This window comes from Cyprinodon variegatus, unplaced genomic scaffold (assembly GCF_000732505.1).
Source record: "Cyprinodon variegatus isolate N-32 unplaced genomic scaffold, C_variegatus-1.0 Scaffold1, whole genome shotgun sequence".
Lineage (NCBI taxonomy): Eukaryota > Metazoa > Chordata > Actinopteri > Cyprinodontiformes > Cyprinodontidae > Cyprinodon > Cyprinodon variegatus.
The window spans coordinates 1155442-1179099 of NW_015150454.1; the positions used below are offsets into that span (position 1 = coordinate 1155442).

The following is a 23658-nucleotide window of genomic DNA, read 5'->3' on the forward strand; positions in this document are numbered from 1 at the left end:
ACAATAAGTCTTTTTTGCCTGCATTCAGGTTTCATCCAGGTTTTTATTTCTTCAAGACGTGGCTGTAATCTATATAATGGTTTGGTTTCATCTGGATTTATAGACAGATATACCTGAGTATTATCAGCATAACAGTGGAAATTAATACCATGCTGTCTGATAATTCTACCAATTGGGAGCATATGTATAATAAAGAGAATTGAACCTATGTAGGACTGATCTCTGTGGTACTCCACAGGTAACCCTGGAGCGTGTGTCTTTAACACAAACAAACTGAGATCTGTCAGACAAAATGCAGATCTAAACCAGCCTAGTGCAGTTCCCATGATTCCTACAAAATATTCAAATCTTTCCAAAATAATATTATGATCTACTGTATCAAATGCAGCACTGAGTATGTAACAGAAGAAGTACAGATGTAACAGGAGAAGTACCATTATCGGATCAATATCATTGGTGTCTTTCACCAGAGCTGTTTCAGTGCTATGATGAGCTCTTAAACCTGACAGAAACCCTTCAAAAAGCCCATTATTTTGTAAGTGGTCATGTACTTGTTTTGCAACTGTTCTTTCAGGAATTGTAGATAAAATGGAAGATAACAAATTGCTCTATAATTGACCAAATCATTAATAAACAAACTTTGATTTGAACAGTTTTGTTCATGGAGAGTGTTGTCTCCAGACAGATGACAAGCAGAGCACATCACACATCTGAATTGGTTACCGCTCTCTATGTAGAATGGCTGATGCAATCAAGAGACTGGCTTTGCTTTATTCTTCGTATTGAGTGGGAAAACATTCACTTTGAGATTGTTTAAGTGAGAAAGTACATCTCCTAATGTCACCCCTGCAGTCAGTTTATCAGCATGGTGATCCTACCCTTAAACAACATTTTGAAGTTTTACTGAGCAGCAGACCCCCACATACAGGCAAGTGGAAGATCTGGAAATCCCTATTGACGGCTCCCTTAAGCCGGCTAACCACTTTGGCTGGATGTGAATATAAAGTGTTTTTAGATATGTGGGAAAAAGTGCAAGGCTGTACCATAAGAGGAGCCATATTTCTGTAAGGGGAAGAGAAGCCTTGTGGAGAGAAAGATGGATGCAGTTATTGTCTCCCAGCCTGCCCCTGGATCAGTCTCTCTGATTGATTTACACAATGCATTGAGATGCATGAGTTCTGATTTTCAAACGCCAGCATTTGTACCGACTTTCTTCTGACCAGATCACAACACTCTTAACACACCACACACAGCAGGATTATTTCCCCAATAATTCTGGCCTTTCAGAAGGCTAAGATCAGGGGAAATATAATATGTGAGCTCTAAGAAAGTGCTTAGGTTATATGTATCTGCAAATTAACCTTATGATCTGCTTGCAAAAGAATATGTTATAAAAAAACTGGTCTCATATCATCCTGATCACACTCATTCTCACATAAGATGGTGGTGGTGGCATTATGCCCTGGTAGTGCCTTTGTTCTGTTACCTTTAAATAGTTTATGAGAAGATAGATGGTGCAAAATGCAGGGTAATGTTAAAAAATATCTTTTTGAGAAGGCAAATAAACTAAGAGTGTTGCTGAGTTTATCTTGTCAGCAGGACAACACTAGAAGTACCTGCAGTGGATGGTTTAAACTAAACCATGGCTATACTCCATACAGTCTGAGATTGAGCTAGTTTAATAAGAACAATCAGCTTAGCTGGCAAAATCTTATCCCGGGTGTGTTCTGGCTCCACAAATATTATATTGCCATTATATGATTTCAAAAAATGTCTTAGCCTAATTATACAATTCTGATAAAGTCTTTTTGTGTTTTATGGTTATACTATGCCAAAATGTATAAAGGTCCAAGCATGTATAGTTATTTTGTAGTTTGATTTAGTTTACTGGGTTTCTCTCTTGTTTATGCCAGCTCTCCATACTCTCAATGGCTCGCGGAGCCCTCCTATACCTACTTTGTATTTCAGAGTAGCTGCTGCGCATGTACAAATTTTAACGAGAGTCAAAGGGCAAAGATTTTTGCCGCCCTGTGTCACCGGTCCTGTCATAACCTTTACGGACAGGATTTCTATGAAAAACCGGAGGGAGTTTGGTTGGGTAACAGCGGATTTGTCGGGGAAGCAGCCATGGTTCTTGACCGGAAAAAGTTGGCTCTGGGAATCTCTGCTAAGAATGCTGCCCCTACGACTCAGTCCTGAATAACCTGAAGAGGATGAGTTGAAGTACTGTTGCGTCATTCCTTTCTCTAACCCACCCTCCAGTCATCTTTTTTGTTTAAGTCTATAATTTCCAGTCGACACACCTATTTAATATAAAAATTTTATTTTCATGCTGTAGCTGTAACAGTGCTTCATTGTGGTATTTATAGCTGTTAAAGTATTGACTGCATCAGTGAAGTCTCTCCACCTTTTCATATTTTTTGTCTTTTGTTCCAACTTTTTGTATATGCATTCAGGGACCTTTCAGTATTGCGAGTGATTGATTCATTGACTTTATTGATCTCACAGTGGAGAAATGTACTGATAAAATCAGCTAAAATAGTAAAAACAAAAGAAGCAGTTGCTAAAGGAAGAAAAAGGTGCATGGGATATATAGAGTATATACAGTGCATTCGCATACAGTATGACAGCTTTTTTATTTTATAGCAGGGTTATACAGGGTTATCTGTATATATATATATATATATATATATATATATATATATATATATANATATATATATATATATATATATATATATATATATATATATATATATATACAGCACAGATGTAGTACGGTAATAGAGAATGCATTGTCTTAAATTATAATACATTAAGCAATAACAATTTAACTCAAGTCACAATTTCAGCAGCATCATCCATAAGAAGAAAGTCTGTGCAACAAATGTAAAACAGCCAACACTGCTGTTCTTCATTTTTTATGTGTTGCCTGAGGATATCCGACATGACACCGGTGCACACCACTGGCAGGAGTGAATGACATTTCAGCCAATAACGGGCGAGAGTTTTCTTCCCTCTGTTGTCAGCTGTGGTTTATCAATCACTATGTCTGCATCAGTATTAGTGTATTGATCCAGGAGGGTGGCTCTCTGGGTCAACGTCTCCTCTCCAATGTCCTTGTCTGGTTTTTCCCCATCCTCCCCTTCCTCTGCCGAGTTGCTGCTCCTGCTAAAAATGTCTCTATCTTCTCTTAGTGCTCAGTAGGCTGGATATTTGTAGATAATGGTGGTTTCAGCACACACACCCACCACTTATGTAAGCTCCAAAGCACGTAGACCGATATGCAGGCAGCGTTGTGTGATGTATAATGGCGGGCTTACACAGGCTAAGTGGTAGTCAAAGCGTAAAGACAGCCTGTGTGAAGTATTAGCTCTGACAATGAGGCTGATCATAATTATCTTAACAAGTGCAGGATTCATTGCCTCACCTCGTTAAAGTGCCTCTCCGTCTCTGAAAGCTTCTGCCGCTTGGTCTCTTGCATGGTAAAGGTTTAACAAAAAGCTGTTTGATCACACATGAAAATGTTATTTTTCTAAATATGTTCTGAATTTCAGTGCTCTGATTTCAATTAGTTTTCATACAGTTTTAAAGGTTTTTCTTTCATATTCAGCTTATGCGAAAATGACAATGAGTGTCTTTTAAGAAAACATTGCTGTTGTTTTCTGAGGAGCAGAGCTAAAATTTGCATTACTTTTTGTTTATATTTACAAAATGATATGTCTGTGTACTTTTTTTCCCCCCTCCCTACCAATAAACAAGTCTCAGCTGCATACTATCTGAAGTCAGTTGTTCCAATTAGTTTTCTTGAAGGAAAACACTCCCTTTTTTCTGCTTTTTTAATAGGGAAAAGGCCTTTACTGCAGTGCTTAAACTTTGTTCGTTCTCCAAGCTGCGCATTAAAACAAGGCTTATAAAAAGTAATGAAAGCAGCTATGAAAGTCTGCAGAGGGGAGCATAAAAAGCAAGAAAGTATTAGAAGTTCAATCCCAGCCAGCTAATGCTGGATGGGACCTAGTGGCTCTCCCCTGGCTGTGAATTTAACTGATTAAATCAGCCAGTGCACGCAGTGGTGGTGACATGAAAACAACAATTAATAAGGCTCCCCCCTGTGCCATGCGGCTCCCTTTAACCGAGCAGCTAATAACATAACCCACAGGACTGCAGCCTATCATACACAAACACACACACACATATATAGTTAGCTTTACTGTTTTTGGTTAGCTGCCTTTTGTTCACAGTAAATTCAATGTTTATCCAAAGATTTTTTTTTGCCAATATTCATTAATAAATCTTATATTTCTTAACAAATATGTTCTCATGTTGCCAATGAAACATATAAATATATAAATGTCCGATTTCTCAAGAGTCTTCTGAAATGTTCATCCTATTGAAATATCACAAAATAATGAGAATACATGTAACAAGCATATTTTTAATATTCTGATGCAATGGTAAGGATGATCTGTTTGATGGGTTTCCTCTGTTTTAATAAACAAGAAATGCCAAAAGGTGAAGACAAAGTTTAAAAGAAAACTGGCACGTCTGTTAGTTCATCCATCTTACAGCTGCATAAACCATTCCTGATAAGAGGCTGTCAGTGGGCAGGTTTGCCAGCAGACTGGCAGGATGCTGTCAACTTTTCCTGTCAGTGTGTGTTTTTGTTGATGTCTGTTAACTCTGACTCTACTGCTATTCAGCAAACTACACATGGCTATTTTCCACACTAGTTAATCGTTGCAATGATTAGCTTTGTTTATCATATTTAGTTAAAGTTTTCATCATGTGCATCTATAACTTATTTAGTTATTTTGATGCCGGTAAAAAAGCTCTCTGGGATTAATCTAACTTTGGGTTATTGCTTTCTCCCCTTTTCTAGATCAATTTGTATCCCATGTCGGGTTATGTATTAATTATAAATATGTTTTAAAGATATGTTGAGATTTAAATGTTTGCTTTACTAAGCTACCAAATTATACAGAATTTTGTATTGAATTTAAATCAGCTGTAGTTTGAACTGCAGTAAAAGATGTAAGATCTGTGTCTGTATTCTGTCAGATTTAAATGTCAGTGAAGTCTCCCAGGACGCCTTAACATGGCACTCTGACAGTGAGGGATTAGACGGCACACACATTGCCCTTTGTGTGGCTTCCATGACTTGAACTTTGCAGGGCTCTAACATAACTTTTAGCACCCTCTTCCTTCAGCACTATGCCTGTGCTAATATGTATATACGCGTGAGAGGGACGGACAGGAAAGAAGCTTGAATGATCCCTCACTTGTGTGCAGTGTGTCATAAAACGAAACAGAAGGGCCAAATGTTGCCTTCTTTAAAGAAGAAAAAAAAATCTTTGATGTTGTAATCCTAACACTAACCCCCATCATGTCACAGCGGCAGAAAAAAGTTTCCTTTCTACTGCATCTGTGATTGTGAGTGCATCCCAGTTCCTCTGTGAAAATGATGGATGACAAGTTAAATTTGTGTCTGGGGAGTGAAGGTGAACTGTGACAGAGTGATTTGTCTTGGGAATGGAGGGTTAGGGTCAGGCGAAACTGGGCGCCTCAAGGCACAAGACATTGACAAATTCATCCTGCCCGCTGCATTTCTGAAGCCTTTTGTTTTGAATCCTGGCTACTCACAAGTGACCCCCATCCCTCATCCTGCCAGCCGCTGAAGGATGCCTCGCCATGCCAGGGGAGCTCAGCGCCACAAATTCTTGTCATTCACTTCACTGACAGGCTCGGGCTCAGACTCTCCTGTCGCATGAAAGGAGAGAGGCTGAAATATTTATTTCTGCACAATAACCCCTGAGCAGATTCTGAGCCATAACCGCTTTACTGTTTCCTTATCATTACAGGTCGCTGGCAGGCCTCAAAATGTTTACTGAGCTGGAAGAGTTGGTCGTCGACAACAATCTGCTTGGAAATGACCTCCAGTTGCCCAGGTTACCCAAGCTCCACACCCTGACACTCAATAAGAACCAAATATCCTTTGAGAATAATCACTTAGGCCACAATTTTCTCTTGATTTGTACTGCATTTACAGACATAAATTCAGGAAAACTGTTTATTTTTTGCCTTATTTCATGAGTGAGTACAATCCCCTATTGTCTGAAAAAGTTGCTTAGTAGTGATGTGGCTTTATAGAAAGCACTCCACACTGCAGAAGAGAGTAGAGGAACTCGGTTATCACTCAGCTACACACATGACTGGTTTTTGAACCACAGGGACCTCTAGTGGAATAAGATTCAACAGTTACAATAACAAGTACTTGTATTTTCAGAGTGGAAACTAATGGAGCATCCAAGATTTTCTTATCAAAAACCTGAATAAATCTACATAATCCGCCCTGAAATTAAAAGTATCATCTATTTAATTTCTTCTCAGATAGTACAGTTTCAGGTCGCTTACTCCAGCAGTCTTGTGTGTTCTATATGCCTAACACTGTAAACATGTTAAAGCCAGAGCTCAGTGGTGTCGCTGTAGATTTAAGGCATAGACGTAAAACACATTGCGAGGCTGTTTATGATCAGTCGGAGAAGTGCGAACTTCCTCTCTGAGCCTCAGAGCAGGTTCGGTAATGTGTCCTGTTTTCCTTTGGTTATGCAGATCCTGCTGGGTAACGATGTTCACTCTCACACACACACACTTCCAGAGTCAACATTAAAACTGGGACTCCTTAAAGTGTGCATCTGGGACTGTGTGCTCAGTTCGGTTGTGAAGTGGTCGGCACATGCTAATAGGCCAATTATGTACATCCTGTCGTGGCACAGTGCCATTTTAAAGCTGGAGCGCCGCATTAGTGCAGTTGTATTTTGACACTTTGGGGCTCAATTTTCCAAGTGAATGTATTAGTGATGAATGTGCCTGCTTAGGGGCTGTTTGTTTTTTTTCCATGTTTCGCAAAACTTTTCCACAGCGTAGCTCCGAGAAGCACGGACTGTTTGAACCGCAGGGCATCCATCATTTTGTCACCGTTGTGCACCCGGCCACCTAGGAAATGAAAGAGATTCGACAGAAAGAGTGAGAGCAGGAGCCAAATTGTGTCAGTGCTATATGCCAAGGCCTGCACCTTAAATTGCCCCTCTGTCTGCCCACTCTCACAAAGTCACTGACTAGCTTCTTTGAGCACCTCAGTAAATTTGACAGTGACGTGTTTTAGTGCAGACAGGCCTGGGAGGGGTTGTGTGGGTAGTGAATGCTAATGTAATTAACAGCGCTAGGTCCTTGACATCTGCCCTTTGACACCTGACTGATATCGAGGCCCTGCTGGATAACTTGGCTGACGTGACCCCATCGCTGCAGTACCTAAGCCTGCTGGGAAATGAGGCCTGCCCCAACCAGCTGGTAAGCCTGGATAAGGATGACGACGACTACCAGAGATACAGGTCTGTTAATATGTGAATAAAATTTCATGACTTAACATCTGAATGAGGAATTGAAGAAAAAAAAGGACTCAGTATAGACATTGAGCCTATAATTATATATATACTACTGATTTAGATTGCTTACATAGATAATCGTCATTCATTAAAAGTTTTTCTGTCGTAGAAAATGAGTGGGGGAATATTTCAAAAACATTGTGGGAGGAGGAAAATGTAAAAGTGAAACTAAAATAAATCATTTGTTTATATATACTTCTAATCCAGTGAAATTGCTTGTTTATAAGGATTTGTATCCTTCTGGATAATGTATAGAACAATCTCTTTTGGCAGTGCAGCAACTGAATTTGTAGAGATATCTTTTTTTTTATTTTATTTTTTTTTTCATGCTGTTGTTTTTTTTTCTTTTTCTTAATCTTGGTGATTGGTTGCAAATCCTTGGGTTTTAAAGACCTCCTTCCTGATAGCATAATGTTTAGCTTTGCTCAACAGATTCTCCATCAGATTAAATGTAAGGGCCCTGGCTGGACAAAAACATTTTAGCAAATAATATAAAAAGATAGGGAATAAAAAAAAAACATTACTTTAAACCTTTGTCTGCCAGTGGTATGAATATTTCACTTCACTGTACCAAAAATTGTGAATCAGTAAAAATGCATTATTTCCTCAAACAGATTGTTGAGACTTTCAAAGGTAAGTTCTGTTAAAACGTTACAAGCAGTTAATATCTTACCTACAGTATTCTACTCTCTTAGTATCTTATTTAATTATAAAACCATATTAGTGTGTTCTTGAATGTGAAGCTTACAGCTAGTCGTGGAGAGACTGATATCTACTGTCTTATAACAACCTCTGTCTCAGAAAACTCAATGGTTAACCTTTAAAACCTCTTACTATTTGAATTAGCTCTTACCATCCCTCTCCAGAACAGGCTAACGTGGATTTATGTAAAAGAAGACAACTAAAGGCTTAATTTTAGTCTCAATCTACTTGAGGAACGATAGAAACTTCTCAACTGTTTAACAGAACATTGCTTCAAAATACCTAAACTATCCATTAGTTTTTATATCGTTAAGTTTGGAGCAATAATTTATAGATTGAATTGAATCTCAATGTAATCAATTGGAAGGTGTGGGTTTTTGACCACCGGCATTTCAGAACTAGACTGTGGACTCAGCTGCATCAACCTAAAAGCTTTGTCAACTGGCCTCGCTACACTACAGTTTATAAAATGGATTTCATGTGTGACTAGTCATTGCCACAAATGAGTGTTTACTACTCTGCCTTACCAGAGCAGATGATGCATTAAACATCAAGCCAAGCCTCGAGTCAGGCAATATGACCACTATTTGTCAGGGTCCTTTACATGAAATGTGATAAAAGGCGAAAAGCATACTCTCTTTTGTCTGTTTTAGCCCTAAGTGCTTGTTTCTGACTCTGTGTTTCCTATTAATCATTTACCACCCATGCCTTTCTTGAATAAGCTTTTCTTCTTTCTTTTTGTCTCTATACACCACCCTTCCACCCCCCCCTCCTCCTCCCTGCCCTCAAACTCCCTTCCCTCCCATTTTTCCCCTTCTACTTGCCTGCTTATCTTACTGGCAAGGAAAGCTGTTCTGTTTTGACTGACAACGTCTACGGTCCTGTAATGTAATATTCATAGTGTGTCACATAGTAAAACATCAATTTGAGCGTGATGCAGATTTCATGTCTGACAAGGTTAGGCTGTATGCAGGTCGTGACAGCACTGGCCTTGGGCAATAAATACCCAGCCCAGTGCCTGAAGAGTTCTCGCTCTCTCAAGTGAAATATCCTGGTGCGCCACATCGGTGACCCAATTAGTGCAGTGACATAGAAATATAGCACTCATTCCCTGAACACTGTGGTGAGCAGGGAGGTTAAATGTTCTCTTCTTCTTTGGTGACTTTAAAATCCTCACTGTCCCTTTCTTTGTAGTATAGAATACAGTATAAAGGTGAGTCAGAAATGTATCACCTAATTTAAGTTATTCGTTTTGTAAAAACAAGAATTGAACAGAAACTGCAAATTTTAATTCTTCACAGCTATAATAAAAATCTCTAAAAAAAACATTAGTGTTCATTTTAAAATTTATGGTCATTATGGCATCTTATTTCACCTTCAGAGTATACATTATTCTAATTAAAAAGATTCCTTTTTTTACTTTTTTATGTCTCTCTCATTCCAAAACTGTCATGAGTAACACCTCCTCCCCCCAAAAAAATAAAAAAATTAAAAAAATAAAAAACTGTATTTCTGAAGTCTGATTTTATGCCTCTTTCACAGATACGTATTTCCTGGTCTATTGGCTCTTGAATTAACTCTAAACATTACAAGTACATCTCGAAAAGGAAGTCAATTATAAATTCGCTTCTTCATTCTTTGTTCTTATTAAAAGTAGGCAAAATCTGCAAACTCAGTAAACAGACCTGAGATTGCAGGTTTCATGCCTGCAAGGGAAGTTAAGGCATGAGGCACACATTAAAAATGGGAAAAACATTTGAAAAACAACTCCAGGCCAATTTTACAAAAGATCGCCTAGATATAATGTATTAAAAAGCTAATCTTATGGAGTTGGCTCCTTGTCTTATTTAGAGAAATTAAGTAAAATATCACTTTAAAAATGTGAAGGTGTGGAGAAGTGTAATAATGAAGCTCCACTATAGAAAATTTGATCTAGTAGCATAATTGAGTGACTTAATTTCCTCTTTGAGGCAGTTCTCTTCTCTCAGCAGTGGCCTTTGGTAACCATATTATTTTTTGTGGCTATTAATGACTGTTGTGTTCAATTGATAAAAAGCACACAAGATCTTTTTAGCTTTGGTAAATTAAATAAAGAACAAAATGTGATTAAGTCAGAAATCGTTTTTTTGTGTGTACCTTTATTTAAAAAAGCACACACACACAACTTACCGTCCACCTTTCATGCATTATTTTTTTTTTTTTGTGGAGAAAGCCTGTGGAAAATCAGAAAATTGAAAACAAATCTAAGAGTGAGAACTCAAAGTTACAACAGTTTATAACATGTTCTCTTTTGTTTTGTCTTTTATGACATAAATAAATCAACAAAATGTATCTGACATTTTAACCTTTTACCCTGTGGAGAGTTATCGGTTTGAACAATCTGCCATTGTGTCAGATGAAAGGGTAGTCTGAGGAGCCTCAACCACCAGCTGTGCTTTGTAGTCTTTTTTTAATTAAATGGCTACAAAGCACAGCTTATTTTTGAAGTATTTTGGAATTATTATATGCAGTTCTTTACAATTTAGTAAAAAATTGCATCAATTTTTTTGTGTGGCTTCACAACACACTGAGTAGAAGTCATCACTCTGAATTACAAAAGGCTTGGATTGATAAAAATCAACATTTTTAATTTGAGAAGATAGATTCTGTCACTATTTCAGACTACTTTTTTTTTAAGTTCTAAATATTCAGAAACACCACAGCCCTGTCACCATCCATGCTACCCTGTGTCTCCTTCGCTTTCTTATCCTCCCTTTGTGGTTGGGGTTGAATCATTAATATCACCACTAGCTGACAGAGCCTTGTCATCTGTTCTGACCCTGCGATGGTAGGTTACCTATGGAGAATAACCTCCCTCTGTGTCTCCCAAGGGCATCTTCTCATTCAATCATGGAGATGCTAAGAACAAGTTCCCTTTGCATGCAGGGAGACACAAGCTGGGAATGAGGCCTCCTGGATTTGAGAGCTAGATTTTTCATAGGACGCAAAAAAGCCTCTCCTTAAGGGGTTAGGAGAAGGTCCTTTTTGCCTGTCATAATGCTCAAACCATAAGGGATTCACAACTGTTTTTTAAATATTTTTTCTTCCTTAATTTGGATGCAGATGTTTTATGCTCCCAATCACACTAAATCTGATCCCTGCATCCCTCCTCATTATCCAGAGGTGTTGAAAAGTTGACACAGGCTTTGCCATCTCCCCTTCATCGCCATTGCCATCATCAATTTGTCACAACCCCTCACGCACATGGGTCTTGTCTCAGCCCATATTTCCCGTCCTTTCTCACCCTCCACTTAGGTGCTGGATGTGTGTCCTTTCTGGCTACCAGCTCAGCCCTGACATACTGGTTCCTCTAACCCTGCCCGCCAGTGAAAGGATCTGTTGTCATCTGTGTATTCCAGCCATTATCGTTTGACGTTTCTCTCCCTTCCAATGAAAGACAGAGTGTGTCTAAAAGCTTACAGAGGTATCCATGATGTTATCAGAATGACAGCTACTGCAGACAGGTTTCATATCCTTGTGCACCATTTATGTGGTGTAGTTTTCCTATCAGCTTTGAAGGTTATTGCATGCAAGGATATATCAGAACAGAATCTGCATCCAGATTAAACATGACTGCTTTTCAGGTTCTCTCTAAACATGTTTTAATTATGATAAAATTGGTCCCACAATTGTATGTTACAGTGACTCATAAAGGGAGATGCAAAAACTAATTATACTACTTAAACCTTTACATGTTTTTTACACGTTATTTTGACATGTCAAAATCTTGCAAATAGAGTTTCAAGTCTTTTGGCGTATGTCTGATAAACAATTAGAGAATTGATGCGCCATAATGGACTCGGGTTTTAATCCAAGGGCTATTTTATTTTCTAACTGTTCTAAAGTGTGGTTTAAATGTTGTCAGATTAAAATCAGTTTTGGAATCCTGGCACAGATTTTTAAATGGATGAAATCTTTACTTAGCCTTTCCTATTCCTAAATGCTTTGATTTAGCTATTTTATAGTTTTTACTGCCTTCAACCTGCTGGAAGGGGACCACCGGTCCAGTCTGACAACTTTGCAGACTATAGCAGGTTTTTCCTCTATGTAACTATGTCCATTTTGCCATGAACTCTGTGTCGAACCTAGTGGTTTTCAAACTCTGTCCTTGGGACCCCTGTCCTGTATGTTTGAGATGTGTCTTTGCATCAGCACCCACATCAAATGATTGTACTCCCTTCTCAGTAGCCACCATGAGCTGCAGGGGCCTACTAATCACCTATTTATTAAAGTCAGGTGTGTGGAGGCAGGGAAATACCTAAAATATGCGAGACAGATGGTCCTTAAGTACAGAGTTTGAAAACCACTGCATTATAGGACAGTTTTATACAGAGAGCATGATGCTCAATGTACTATCAACACATTCTTCCACCTGAGCTGTTGCAAATTTTTAATCCGTCTCCAAGTTAAGGTGGACCGTCTATGTAATGCCTCTCTTGCTCAACATCTCAGTTGAGGTGGACAGTCATGTCTTGATAGGTTTACACCTGTACCATACCCTCCCCATTTGACTTGAACAGTGCTCACTGAGTTTTTGTTTGTTCTCTCATGTTCTTAACACACCTCGGAGGCCTTTGCATATATGGTTGATATATAATGGTTTTAATTTACACAGTTGTACTTATTAGGTGACTTCTAAAGGCAGTTACTTTTAGTTGCACAGGATTTTATTCAGGTAAGGAGTAAAAGAACCTAAAAACAAACACGTTACAAATTTCTGATTTTTTTTATCAGGAAAACTTTTTACATATATCTATCAGATTGAATCTCTGAAAAATACAATATACTGGCTGTAAATGAAAAAGAAAAGCCCAGGGGTTATAAATGATTTTTGCAAGTCATTATCTGAGGAGGTAATCTAATAAAGCAGCTTCTTAATTTTTTTTTCTTGTCTTATAGGTACTTTGTACTTTACAAGTTACCCCAGCTTAAGTTTTTGGACTCCAGGAAAGTAACAAGAAAAGAGCTAATGGAGGCACAGGAGAGAGGGGCCTTCATGAAAGTGGTAAAGCCGAAGTCGGAGGGAGTAAGTTGTTCTCTTTTCCTTTTTTTACATGTATTTAGTTAAAGCACTGAAAGAATTTTGCTCACCATTTTAGTGAATTGCTTTGTCCTTTCTTTCTTCAGTTTTATGCTTGATTGCACCTCTCCCTTTACAGAGATCATGCTATTTTGGCCCTTTGAAAATAATCCCTCCTTTCTAGTGTTGAAATTGTATGTGTGTATAAATGTATTTGAGAATGCATGCGGCCACAGCCTGACCTGATTCTGTATGCATGAACCCAGATCAAAGGCGACGGGCGGTTGTCCGGTCACACTTGTGTTGGCTGATGTGACATGTCTGGCGATTGGAGTGACAGCTCATGTACAAGCTACGCACAAACACTTAATTATCTCAAACCCATGCATTCGTTGGTCGCTCTCTTTTTTAAAAACCAAAGACTAATTGGCTTTGGGATGTTCATTTGTATTACAGCTCTACCCTTTGTAACAACCTATTTAAAGGCACATCTCTTCCCCGGATTAGATTGAATGTAATTGTAAAGTCATTAAATATTTACAGTTTTGTCTTAGGTCTCTGATGCTCTCACAGGGAGAGGGGGAGAGTACAGCCAAAAGCTTCTAGTGACAAATAAGAAGCATGTGAGTTGATGGTGGTTTTAAAAAAAGGATGAGGAAAACAATATATCCGTTGTTTGAGATAATCAGCTAAGATTGTGTACTCTTTGAGTGTCACTCCATTCTATGGGTTTGATGCTCCATGCAAGTGGCAAGTAGGGAAACAAAACATTGAAATAATTTAACCTCAGTCTGCCGTGTTTAGCAGATGGAGAAAAGTAAAGGGAAAACACTGATCATCAACTTTATATAAAAAGAAAAGAGAGGTCCTCTACAATACTGTTTGGCAGGGTAAAGTCACTTTTAAGGTTGTATTTACATAGCCTGTCAGTGAAAAAGAAATGTTTGGCTTTGTCGCTGCAGCTATAGATGAAAGGAGAGATAATAACAGATTCTAGATGACATGATGTGTTTTTGTGTCTTGCTGTCTTTGAACCAGCTGTATGTGATTATTTTTCCCTTATGGAAAGTTAAAGTTAACAGCTTTCATATAAAGATGGGGTCTGCTTAACATTGTGCAGTCATTTAAGCACTCAAACACATTACTGTTCTTCTTTTCCAATTTCCCTTTTAGCATAGTAAAAGTCTGCACAAAGTGGAAAAAAGTTCATGGATTTATTCCAGGTTCGGACTCTGGTATTTCACTATAGCATCTCTAACTGTTTACATCATCAGAGTCATTGATAAGATGGCCGATGCTGCAGACCACCAATTAGAGAAACGTTTACAGCTTGAACAGGGAAGATGATGGCATAATTAGATACTTGTGTTTCCTTTTATGTTTGCTACAAAAGGGTGCTGCTAACAGTACAGCCTTTGTCATTATATTCATTACATGAAATGGTAATTAGCTGTCTCTTTGCTGCATGCAGTCATATTTTAAGTCACAAGCACCAGACAAAAAAAGAATAAAAATTAAGATTTTTTAATAAAATACTTGACAACTGATGTAGCTTAAAGATCATTTGCCTAATGTTATATTATTTCCTTCTAAATTCTTTTTATAATTCATCTTGGAGTAAACAGCACAAACACATTTAATCAAAAACAGAGTTACAGCAGCAACGTTAGCCGTGTTACAGTGATACATGCCCACTCTTGACAGCAAAAATTAACAAAAAAAGCCCCTTTCTATCACATCATTCTCATTGGCTGATATATGTTTTGGAAAAGGGACCGTGGCTAACTTCCAGGACCTCTCTTGAGTCATATAGAAGTTAAGTGTGACCACAGTTTAAACTCTCTGTTTTCTTCATCAAACCAGTGTGGCATGGCACTGAGTGATGCCACATGGCTCTGATAAAACAGTAATGGTCTTTAGCACAATCTGAACATCATAACTTTTCATACATTCACAATGTTTTCCATGTTGGCTAAATCGGAACCAGACAGTCAACAACTGTTGTTTGCAGAGAAAATCAGCACAGTACAAAAGCTTGTTTGTGAGAAAGTACAAAAAAGAAGTGGTCTAAAAGATTTATATGAAAGTCACTTAAAGTGTACTGAAACATCTGGTTCGGAGGACCACACTAGAAAAGATTTTAGAAAAGTTTTAGGAAAACTAAGAATGTCTTTATTTTGCATTGATGGAGAAAAACAAATCATAAACCACAAGGTGTGTTTTAAATAATCTATTATCAAATAATTCTGCTTATTTAAAAATCACAACTTTAAACCAACTAAACTGTTCAAATGGTTCAAATTGATTTGAAGTGATATAGAGTAGAATTAATCTAATACATTGTGTATATATTGCGAAGTATAGATTTGCCCTAATCTGAGAAAAAATAGATAATTTTGATACACATATGTGCACCTAGAACTGATTTTTCCCACTGCATCTGTAATTAATTTAGGCCTTAAAAAGGTTATGTCTTATATTGATGTTTGTTTATTCATTCCTTCTTCTCTTGACTTTTGTATACTTTTGTTTTTGATTTAGTTCATTTTATTGGGGTATTTAAAATCAGGGTATTACATTAGGTAAGTTATTAATTTATTTTTTTACTGATTCCACATAATTTTAAATTAATAGTTTAAAAAACAAGTAGGCTACTACTTCAAATTACTGCACACATAAACATATGGACAGATAAAAAGTAATTTAGCCTTCTTTCAGAAGCAATAAGTACTTTCTATGTTAAAAAAGAAAATCAAAAAGTTAAAACAAGTAGTAACCCCTTTAGTTACTGTATGTCTAGGAGAGTGAAATCTTTAAATCACAAGTGCATCATTTGTAGATAAAGAAAAGGGAGTTAAAGGCAGCATCAGCTCAGCTGATGTCCTTCCACAATCACAGCAAAACAGAACGATAAACCAGAAGAAACAAACAAAATAAGAAGGGCATTAAAAAATGACGCTAAAATGAAAGCAAACAATGTATACGGTACCCCTGCGTGTGAACATGACATCTGCAGCTTTTATACATCTTGCCGTTTTTCCTCCTGTGCTTAAATTTCTGGACTACTCTCTATGGGTCTGGACAGCACAGCCTGCACACATACAACATCACAGAACAGTAGAAAACAAGTCTTTGTGTCATGAAAGAGTGACAGTAATTTATTTCCAATAATTTTTTTTACAATCAGGTTATTGTAGTGATATTTTTGGACCATATCAGATGATGTCTTTAAGTGTTTATATTTGCAAACTCTCGCTAAAATAAACTACCGCTGGTATTTTCCTGACTATAAGACGCTACTTTTTTCCAACACTTTAAACAATGTGGCTTATAAGAAGGTGCGGCTTTTCAGTGGATTTTTCCTAACCGGCAGAGGGAAACGTTAAAATTTGAAATGATAGAATAAGGGGATAATTTTAATTTAGCACAAGAGTATGCTAGCAACAGGCACGACAAAGAAAGCATTTCCCGATTTCACAGCATTCTATCATTCTTCTTTCTCCCTACCCCAGGGGCAATATATAGAGAGCTCCCCCTACAGGTTTGTTGGGAAACAGCACGGTAGATAAAAGTGGTTACAGGCTGATGCAGCTTATATATGTACGTTTCCTTAAAAAAAAAAAAATAGTGGATGCGGCTTATGGTGAGGTGCGCACTATAGTCCAGAAAATTCATTATAAGCTTTATTAAAAGGAAGAGTTTCAAGCCTTTTTTTGAAAGTAGAGAAGGTGTCTTAGGACTAAAACTGTGTGAGTTCTACGGAAATGAGGCTTAAATACTGAAAGAGTCGCCTCCCATTTTATTTTTAGAAATTAAAAGAACCATCAGTTAACTTGCAGTCAGGGAGCAAATACGTCTGTTGGATGATGGAGCTTGATGATTAAGGGATATGTAAAAAGTGGTATCTCCCATTTTAAAGAAAGGCAATGAAATGAAGAAACTTCTAAGAAATATATCTTGTTTTGCTTTTATTTACCTAACTTATACAGTTTAACTGTATAGTTTGTGTTTAGTGGACATTTTAATAACAAGGTTAACACATTTTATGTCCCAACTGTCATATTATCCATCCTTCTACACAACATAAATTTCCAGATACAGAAGAGAAAAAAGACATGACATTGTTTACAAAATCGAAATTATTTTACTTTCTTTAAGGTGTTCTATACCTTAAACACCTTAAGAATAATTCCTATTGCAATATTATGTTGTTTTTTACTTGAACTTCATTCTCTCTTCCATTTGCCTCATTTCTCAGCCTAAATTTTAAGCAACATGACTAAAACCAAGACAAAATGACAAGACAGATAGAACAAATGTATAAATACCAGAAGTAAACAGAAAAAACTTTAGTGATGATTGAAGTCTTCTCCAAAAACCATAACACTAAACAGAGTCAGACGGGAAAAACCTGAAGCTGTATTTTGGGAATTTGGGGCGTGTTGGAATGTTATAATGTGATAATTCACTTTGAGGACTTAGAGGTTATGGAATGAGATGGCGTTAAACCACGTAGGACTATTTAGACTTTGCTGGGCTGCTTTTGGAAAATACATGTGGTAGTTTTTGGCTCACTCCTTCCTCCTCCTTCCTTTTTAGCCGTAGAGCCCACATTAGGCTGTCAAACCTTTGAGTTAAACTGACCGTGTCTATCAAACATTGTGACAGCACATTCTGTTTTCACATCCTGAGCACTACGAAATGAAAAGTGCATAAAAAATTGAACTAGTAGAATAACATTTATGCCATTAAACACAATAGTGTTTGACAGTGAATGAGGTAACTCCTTGGTCCCTCACACTAACACCGAGCACTGCATGGCGGCTACGTCAGCAGGTACAAACGTTCTCAGAAGTCACTTAGATTTTCCTTGGCTGAAGTATATGGTTTGATTTTCGAGCATGAAGACTTTTTTTCTGCCTGTAATGTAAAACAGACCACATTGCAGACAGACTTGGGCCAGCTCCTGGGTCCCATGAGCATCTGCACGCAGGGTAAACGGCTCTTCGAGGGAATCGACAGTGACAGGGCCAGGAAAGTCTTCAAGTGGATCTTTTCAGTTCGGTTTTTTCCTCTCCGGACACTAACCTGTTTTACTCTAGAGCATACAGTGGTTCATTTAAAGTTTTTACTGTAGGGAAGCCATCCAAATCAACATTTCACTGCAACTGGTTTCAGAGCCGTGACTGTGCATTATGTGATGTGTAATTGTGGCTGCTTTTTTTTTTTTTTTTTTTTTTGCAAAGCAACCCTGAAAAAAGAGGAGGCCTTTTGCTAGGTTATTTTTCCTTCCTGAAATGCACCCAATGAAGTATGTTGCCACGTTCATCTCTGGTCTTGAGAGTTATGGGTTCCCCGAAGCTCTCAAACATAACAAACAGCATGCAATATAGCTCTTTGTGAATGTGCCTTCAGTGGGTTCACTGAATCATTTTACCGAGCAAATGTTTCCTCAGAGGAAACTCAAAGAATATGGTTGTCACTAGGGGAAGGGAATATAGACAAACAGATTGCAATGGAAGGAGGTTTATTACCCATCCCTACTCTCTGCTAGGTTTTAGATTTATAACGACTGTTTCAGTGTCCTGCAAAACTATTCATACCCCTTGATGTTTTTCACAATTTGTCACATTACAATCGTGAACTTTGATGCACTTTCTTAGGATTTTATGTAATAAACCAACTCATGGCAGAGCACAGCTGTAAAGTAGACAAAAAAGGAATTTTCATAATTTTTTTCATATGAAATGTCTACCCATGAGATGGTTATAGGCATTCAGCACCCCTGAGTTAATACTTTCTAAATTGCCTACTTTTCTTTCCAAAGTTGCTCAAGTTCAGTCAATCAAATGAAGACATCTAGTTTACATTATACTGTTAGCCTTACAACAAATTCTCAATTTGATGTTGGTATAGATTTTGACTTGGCCAATTTGAAATAAGGATATTATTTGATCCAGACACATTCATTCTTGTCTTGGCTGTGTGTTTAGGTTTGCTGTTCTGCTGGAAGGTGAACCATTGCTCAAGTCATTCTGTCATTTTATAAAGCACTTTATGCATGGGAAAAAAAAAAAAAACAGATTAACACAGGTTGTGACTAAAAATATGAGTTCTCAGTGCCTGTTTCTGACTTTGTGTGGACAAATAAACCACCCTAAAGAATCTGATCTGTTTCCATATCACACAAAATCTTCTATTTGTTACAACACTTGAAATGCTGATGCTGACTGAGTTTAAGCAACAACATATCCCACAATGTCAAAACAGCTGTTCATAATTGTTTGGACATGTTTATTTTGTGCAGGAGTGTTTGTGTAAGACATTTCCAGGGAGACACAAGTACATTCACTTAGCTCTCTGTATTTGTCTCATAGTATCTGAGTAAGCTGCGTAAGGTCCTTGTGAATATTTTCATGAAACAAATTTCATACTCTTAAACTCTTCTTTTAGAGTTTGGATCAGCACTTTGAGATCTGTTAAAATTGTTATTCTCAGAGTTCATACCCGGGTTATAGGCTGGGAAAACAACAGCAATTAAAGGGAGTGACTCACAGTGTCCGCATAAATCATCCCTGCTCTACACATCATAGACACTCTGTAAAACTTTAAAGCACAATTAATTTTAAGTAAGAGTGCCAATATTGATTTATTGCCTCTGTCAGAGCTTTGACGCATGGGTTGGATGACCTAAGTGTTGTGTTACTCTTTTAAATGAAAATGCTAGATGTGTTTTTCATTTTTTGGCTAAGTAATGCATTAAAAACAAACATGTGCCTTTGTGTGAAGGCTTTAATGAGACACTAAGGTGTAATAATGGATATTGCTCTCCTCTGACTGGCATCTGGTAGTAGAAACACCTCTGTGGTGGAGTACTTGTTGTTTCCCTGTCTGTTCTGTTTAGCTGTGCATTTTTAAGACCTATTTAAATGAAGACCAAGGCTTCCAAGCAACATGGAGATACGTGACTTGTCCATTTGTGTATTTAGTGTATATTCCAGACTATAAACCGCTACTTTTTTTCCCCACGCTTTGAACCATGCGGCTAATGGATTTTTCCTAACCGTCAGAGGGGGAAGTCAAAGTTGGATTATTAGTATTAGTTCCTTTTTTTTTTTTTTTTTTGTCAAATTTGTCTTTCTTGAATGCAACTTATGACTTAAATAAATGGAAATATGTGATGTTTGTAATCTTGAAGCCTTAGCGTACCTCATTTCTTGTAACCGGAATGGTCTTGTACACACAATAATACTTTCCAATTTATTTTACTTTACAAACCACTCAAACATTTATTGAATCAAGATATTTGTTACTTTGGCTCCCAGCACATCAGCCTACAGTATCAGTCCAATCAGAGCTAATCATCCCTGTTTTCTCTCTTGGTGACACAAAGATGCTGCTATCCTAATGGGAGACAGCTGGCTTAGTGTTTTCCATGCTCAAAGAAAAAAGACTCCACTGGGTTTTACCACAAAGCTGTAATAACTTTAAATCCCTCAGATAAGTTATTTCTGTGCATGTTTCATGCAGTCGATGTTGACTGTATACATTAATCACTGTTTCAATACTTTGTAAGTTGACTTTGAAGGCACTTTTGCTCCAAATGGCACACAGATTTTATCAAATAATTCAAGTAAACTCATTGCTGTTTATTACATGCAGATGTTGTTGTGCTATTTAAAAAGTTAATGAAGTCAAGCGCCTGATTTTATGAGAGATGAAGTGGATATAATTCACAGAGGGACCAAGCTGAAGTTTCCATTCATTTGTTGAAGTTGCTTAAGTGTTTTTGAGTTGCTGAAACATGATGCAACAGACTTTTAGCTCCCTTAGTGTTTTTGCTTCTCTGAAGTTTTAATCCATTATGCTAGCGATGTGGGCTGATCGTGTCGCCTTTCAGCAGCAGCGACTTTCAAACAGTAGAGGACAGAACAAGAGCAAAACAGTCCCTACCACTGAAGTTTGTGCTTACGCCAGCTGCCTTTGTGGGTTTTTTAGAGCTTGTCAGACGTGTCAAGCACAAGCAACAAAAAACGTATATTGTTTTCATCCACTTGGATTCTTTTCCTCCTGACATCTGCCACTCTGGCGAGATGATAAATTCTTGCCTCATTAAGCGTGGGTGTGCGATTACATACTGACAACACATTAATCACTGGGCTGGGTGGCAGCAGCCCTGCACCACTTACAAGCATTGTTAACCAAACTTTTTCTTATGTGTCACTCTCCTCACTGACAGCCCATAATCAATCATCCTGATTGACAGGGCTGATAGATTACACTATTTATACTTTGTGTAATGAAAGCTAGTTTTCCCACCTACTGTCATTGCTAGATGATGATAGGCTGCATGGTCCAGATGAATAGCTGCATATTACATAAAAAAAATCCCTGAAAAGAGGAGGTAGGCAGACCATGGGGACGAATTGTGAACTTTAACACAGACTTTGTCTGGTCCCACAGTGGGTGGTAGCTGTTAGTGGTATTCTGTTTGAGTGCATATTGTTTGCCCCACGCAGTCTAGCTTAAAGGCAGGCCTCATGCCATCACTGAGCTATTGTAATATTTGTCCCTATCAGTGGCAGGCGGCGCTCTCACAGGTAAAGCTGTGCTTTGTATGCATCAGATTTGGTTTCCCACTGACCTCGTCTGCGAGGGGAGTTTGTTTTGTGTGTCACTGATGCTTTCTGACAGAACAGGAATGATTTACACATGTGTGGCAGCAAAATGACACGCCACTATGCACTGTATGTATGTACTTGTTGGGGTCTATAGGTCAGCAGGATAATGGATTTCCCTGTTTACTTACAAGGAGCTACACAACTATCTTACATCGCTGCCCAAGCCCTCCAGCAAATTTCTTTTTCTTCTTCTGTGGGAGCTGGATGAAATGACACACTACTGGTAGCCTTCAAACATAATAAGGTTATGTTTCTTTTTGTTCATTTTCAGATGTGTTACTTTGTCTGGTGTTAGGAAATTGAATATGAGCTCTTCATTGAAAAGGTGCCAAGCGTTTGGAGAAAAGCAGGTGAAAAAAGGGAGAGTTCTTCATATTTTTGACAGGCAGTAAATCTAAGACCTTTTCATGAGATGGCTGCTGTCAGGAAATTAGTTAACTAGACCATATTATGGAGAGCCAGGTAATTTACCCTCAGAGATGCAATCGCAAATAACTAGCAGGAGGCCGCATCCATGACCTGACATTGCTTTGTGTATAATGCAAAATCTGGTGACATGCTCAATGGGTTCTGTCAGCTGCAGGATTGAATTCTCTGCCTACTGCGTCTGAGTTTGGAGCATGCTGGTCAATTATTTCTGAGGCTGTCAGTGCATAGGAAGTCGCTGTTATTTAGTATGTGTTAACTCTGCATCATTAAGACACTCAGCTGACAGAGTGTAGAACACCTGAGTGTTATTTATTTTGATTCCCTCCGACAGATGTAACCTTCAAACAGGTTGACCTCCCCATGTTTTGCGTTTTGTGAAATCCGGCTCAGCCCATTAGAAATGGGACCTGCCTAAGAAAAAGAAATGTATATGGTGGTGACTTGTCTAATCTAATGTGCGGCACTTCGAGAGGAGTTTCGATTTGTTTAAAACAGATGGCTCTGGTCACATGCTGGTCGTTGAGTTTCTCTCCAGATGATGATGTCCACACAAAATCTTTAAAGTACATGCCAAAATGTGTTATTAATAAATAATCTTAGAAATGGCTCCTTTGTTTTTGCTAGAGTAAAAAAAAAATCCAGAATAGAGTTTTTAAATGTTTGCAAACAACCAATGAAAAAACTTGTCTTTATTATATGTTAACTGCAGTTTTACTGCATTGACTTTCATAAGTAGTTAACACCAATATCTTAGGTTAAACAAAATTCGATGACAGGATTACAAGCTAACCAACTTAATAGCAGATGTACAAATATTTACACGTCAGTTTGATTTATTTAAAGCTACTGTGTGCAATTTCCAGCTGCATCTTAAAGTCAGACTGTAGGGACATGAACCATTCCACCCACTGCCTCCTCCTCTCCATTAATACAGAGACCGTCATGGCACAAAGTGACTTCTGCAATGTCAGCACAACCTATCTTGTCAAGTAAGGATAAGGATTGTTCATCTAGATAATTTTATAAGTATTGGATTATTACTCTGTTTAGGACAGGGATGGGCAATTTCAGTTACTGAGCGCCAGTACAGTATCTTGCCACTTTTAGATGTGCGTTTGATTTAAGATACCTAAATCAAATAATTAGATGATTGAGAGGAGTCTGGAGGAACTGACTGAATACTGAAGAGGTAACTCAGTCATTTGATTCAGGTATGTTGGACCGAAGATTTATCTAAAAGTTGCAGGATACTGGCCCTCAGGAGGTGGATTTGACCACCCCTGGTAAAGGACACAGATGTTATATGGGCCTAAGATATATGTATATAAGTGAATATATCTACTAT

General features: G+C 37.9%; 1 protein-coding gene across 1 annotated transcript in view; it reads left to right on the forward strand.

Annotated features, from left to right (window-relative positions):
* LOC107089985 (chromosome unknown open reading frame, human C10orf11) overlaps positions 1-23658 on the forward strand; it is a 298397-nt gene that overhangs the window by 188456 nt on the left and 86283 nt on the right. Inside the window, exons 3-5 of the mRNA XM_015383126.1 lie at positions 5859-5985; positions 7249-7388; positions 13083-13209. Coding sequence (XP_015238612.1) covers positions 5859-5985; positions 7249-7388; positions 13083-13209 — 394 coding nt within the window. The remainder of the gene's footprint in view (positions 1-5858; positions 5986-7248; positions 7389-13082; positions 13210-23658) is intronic.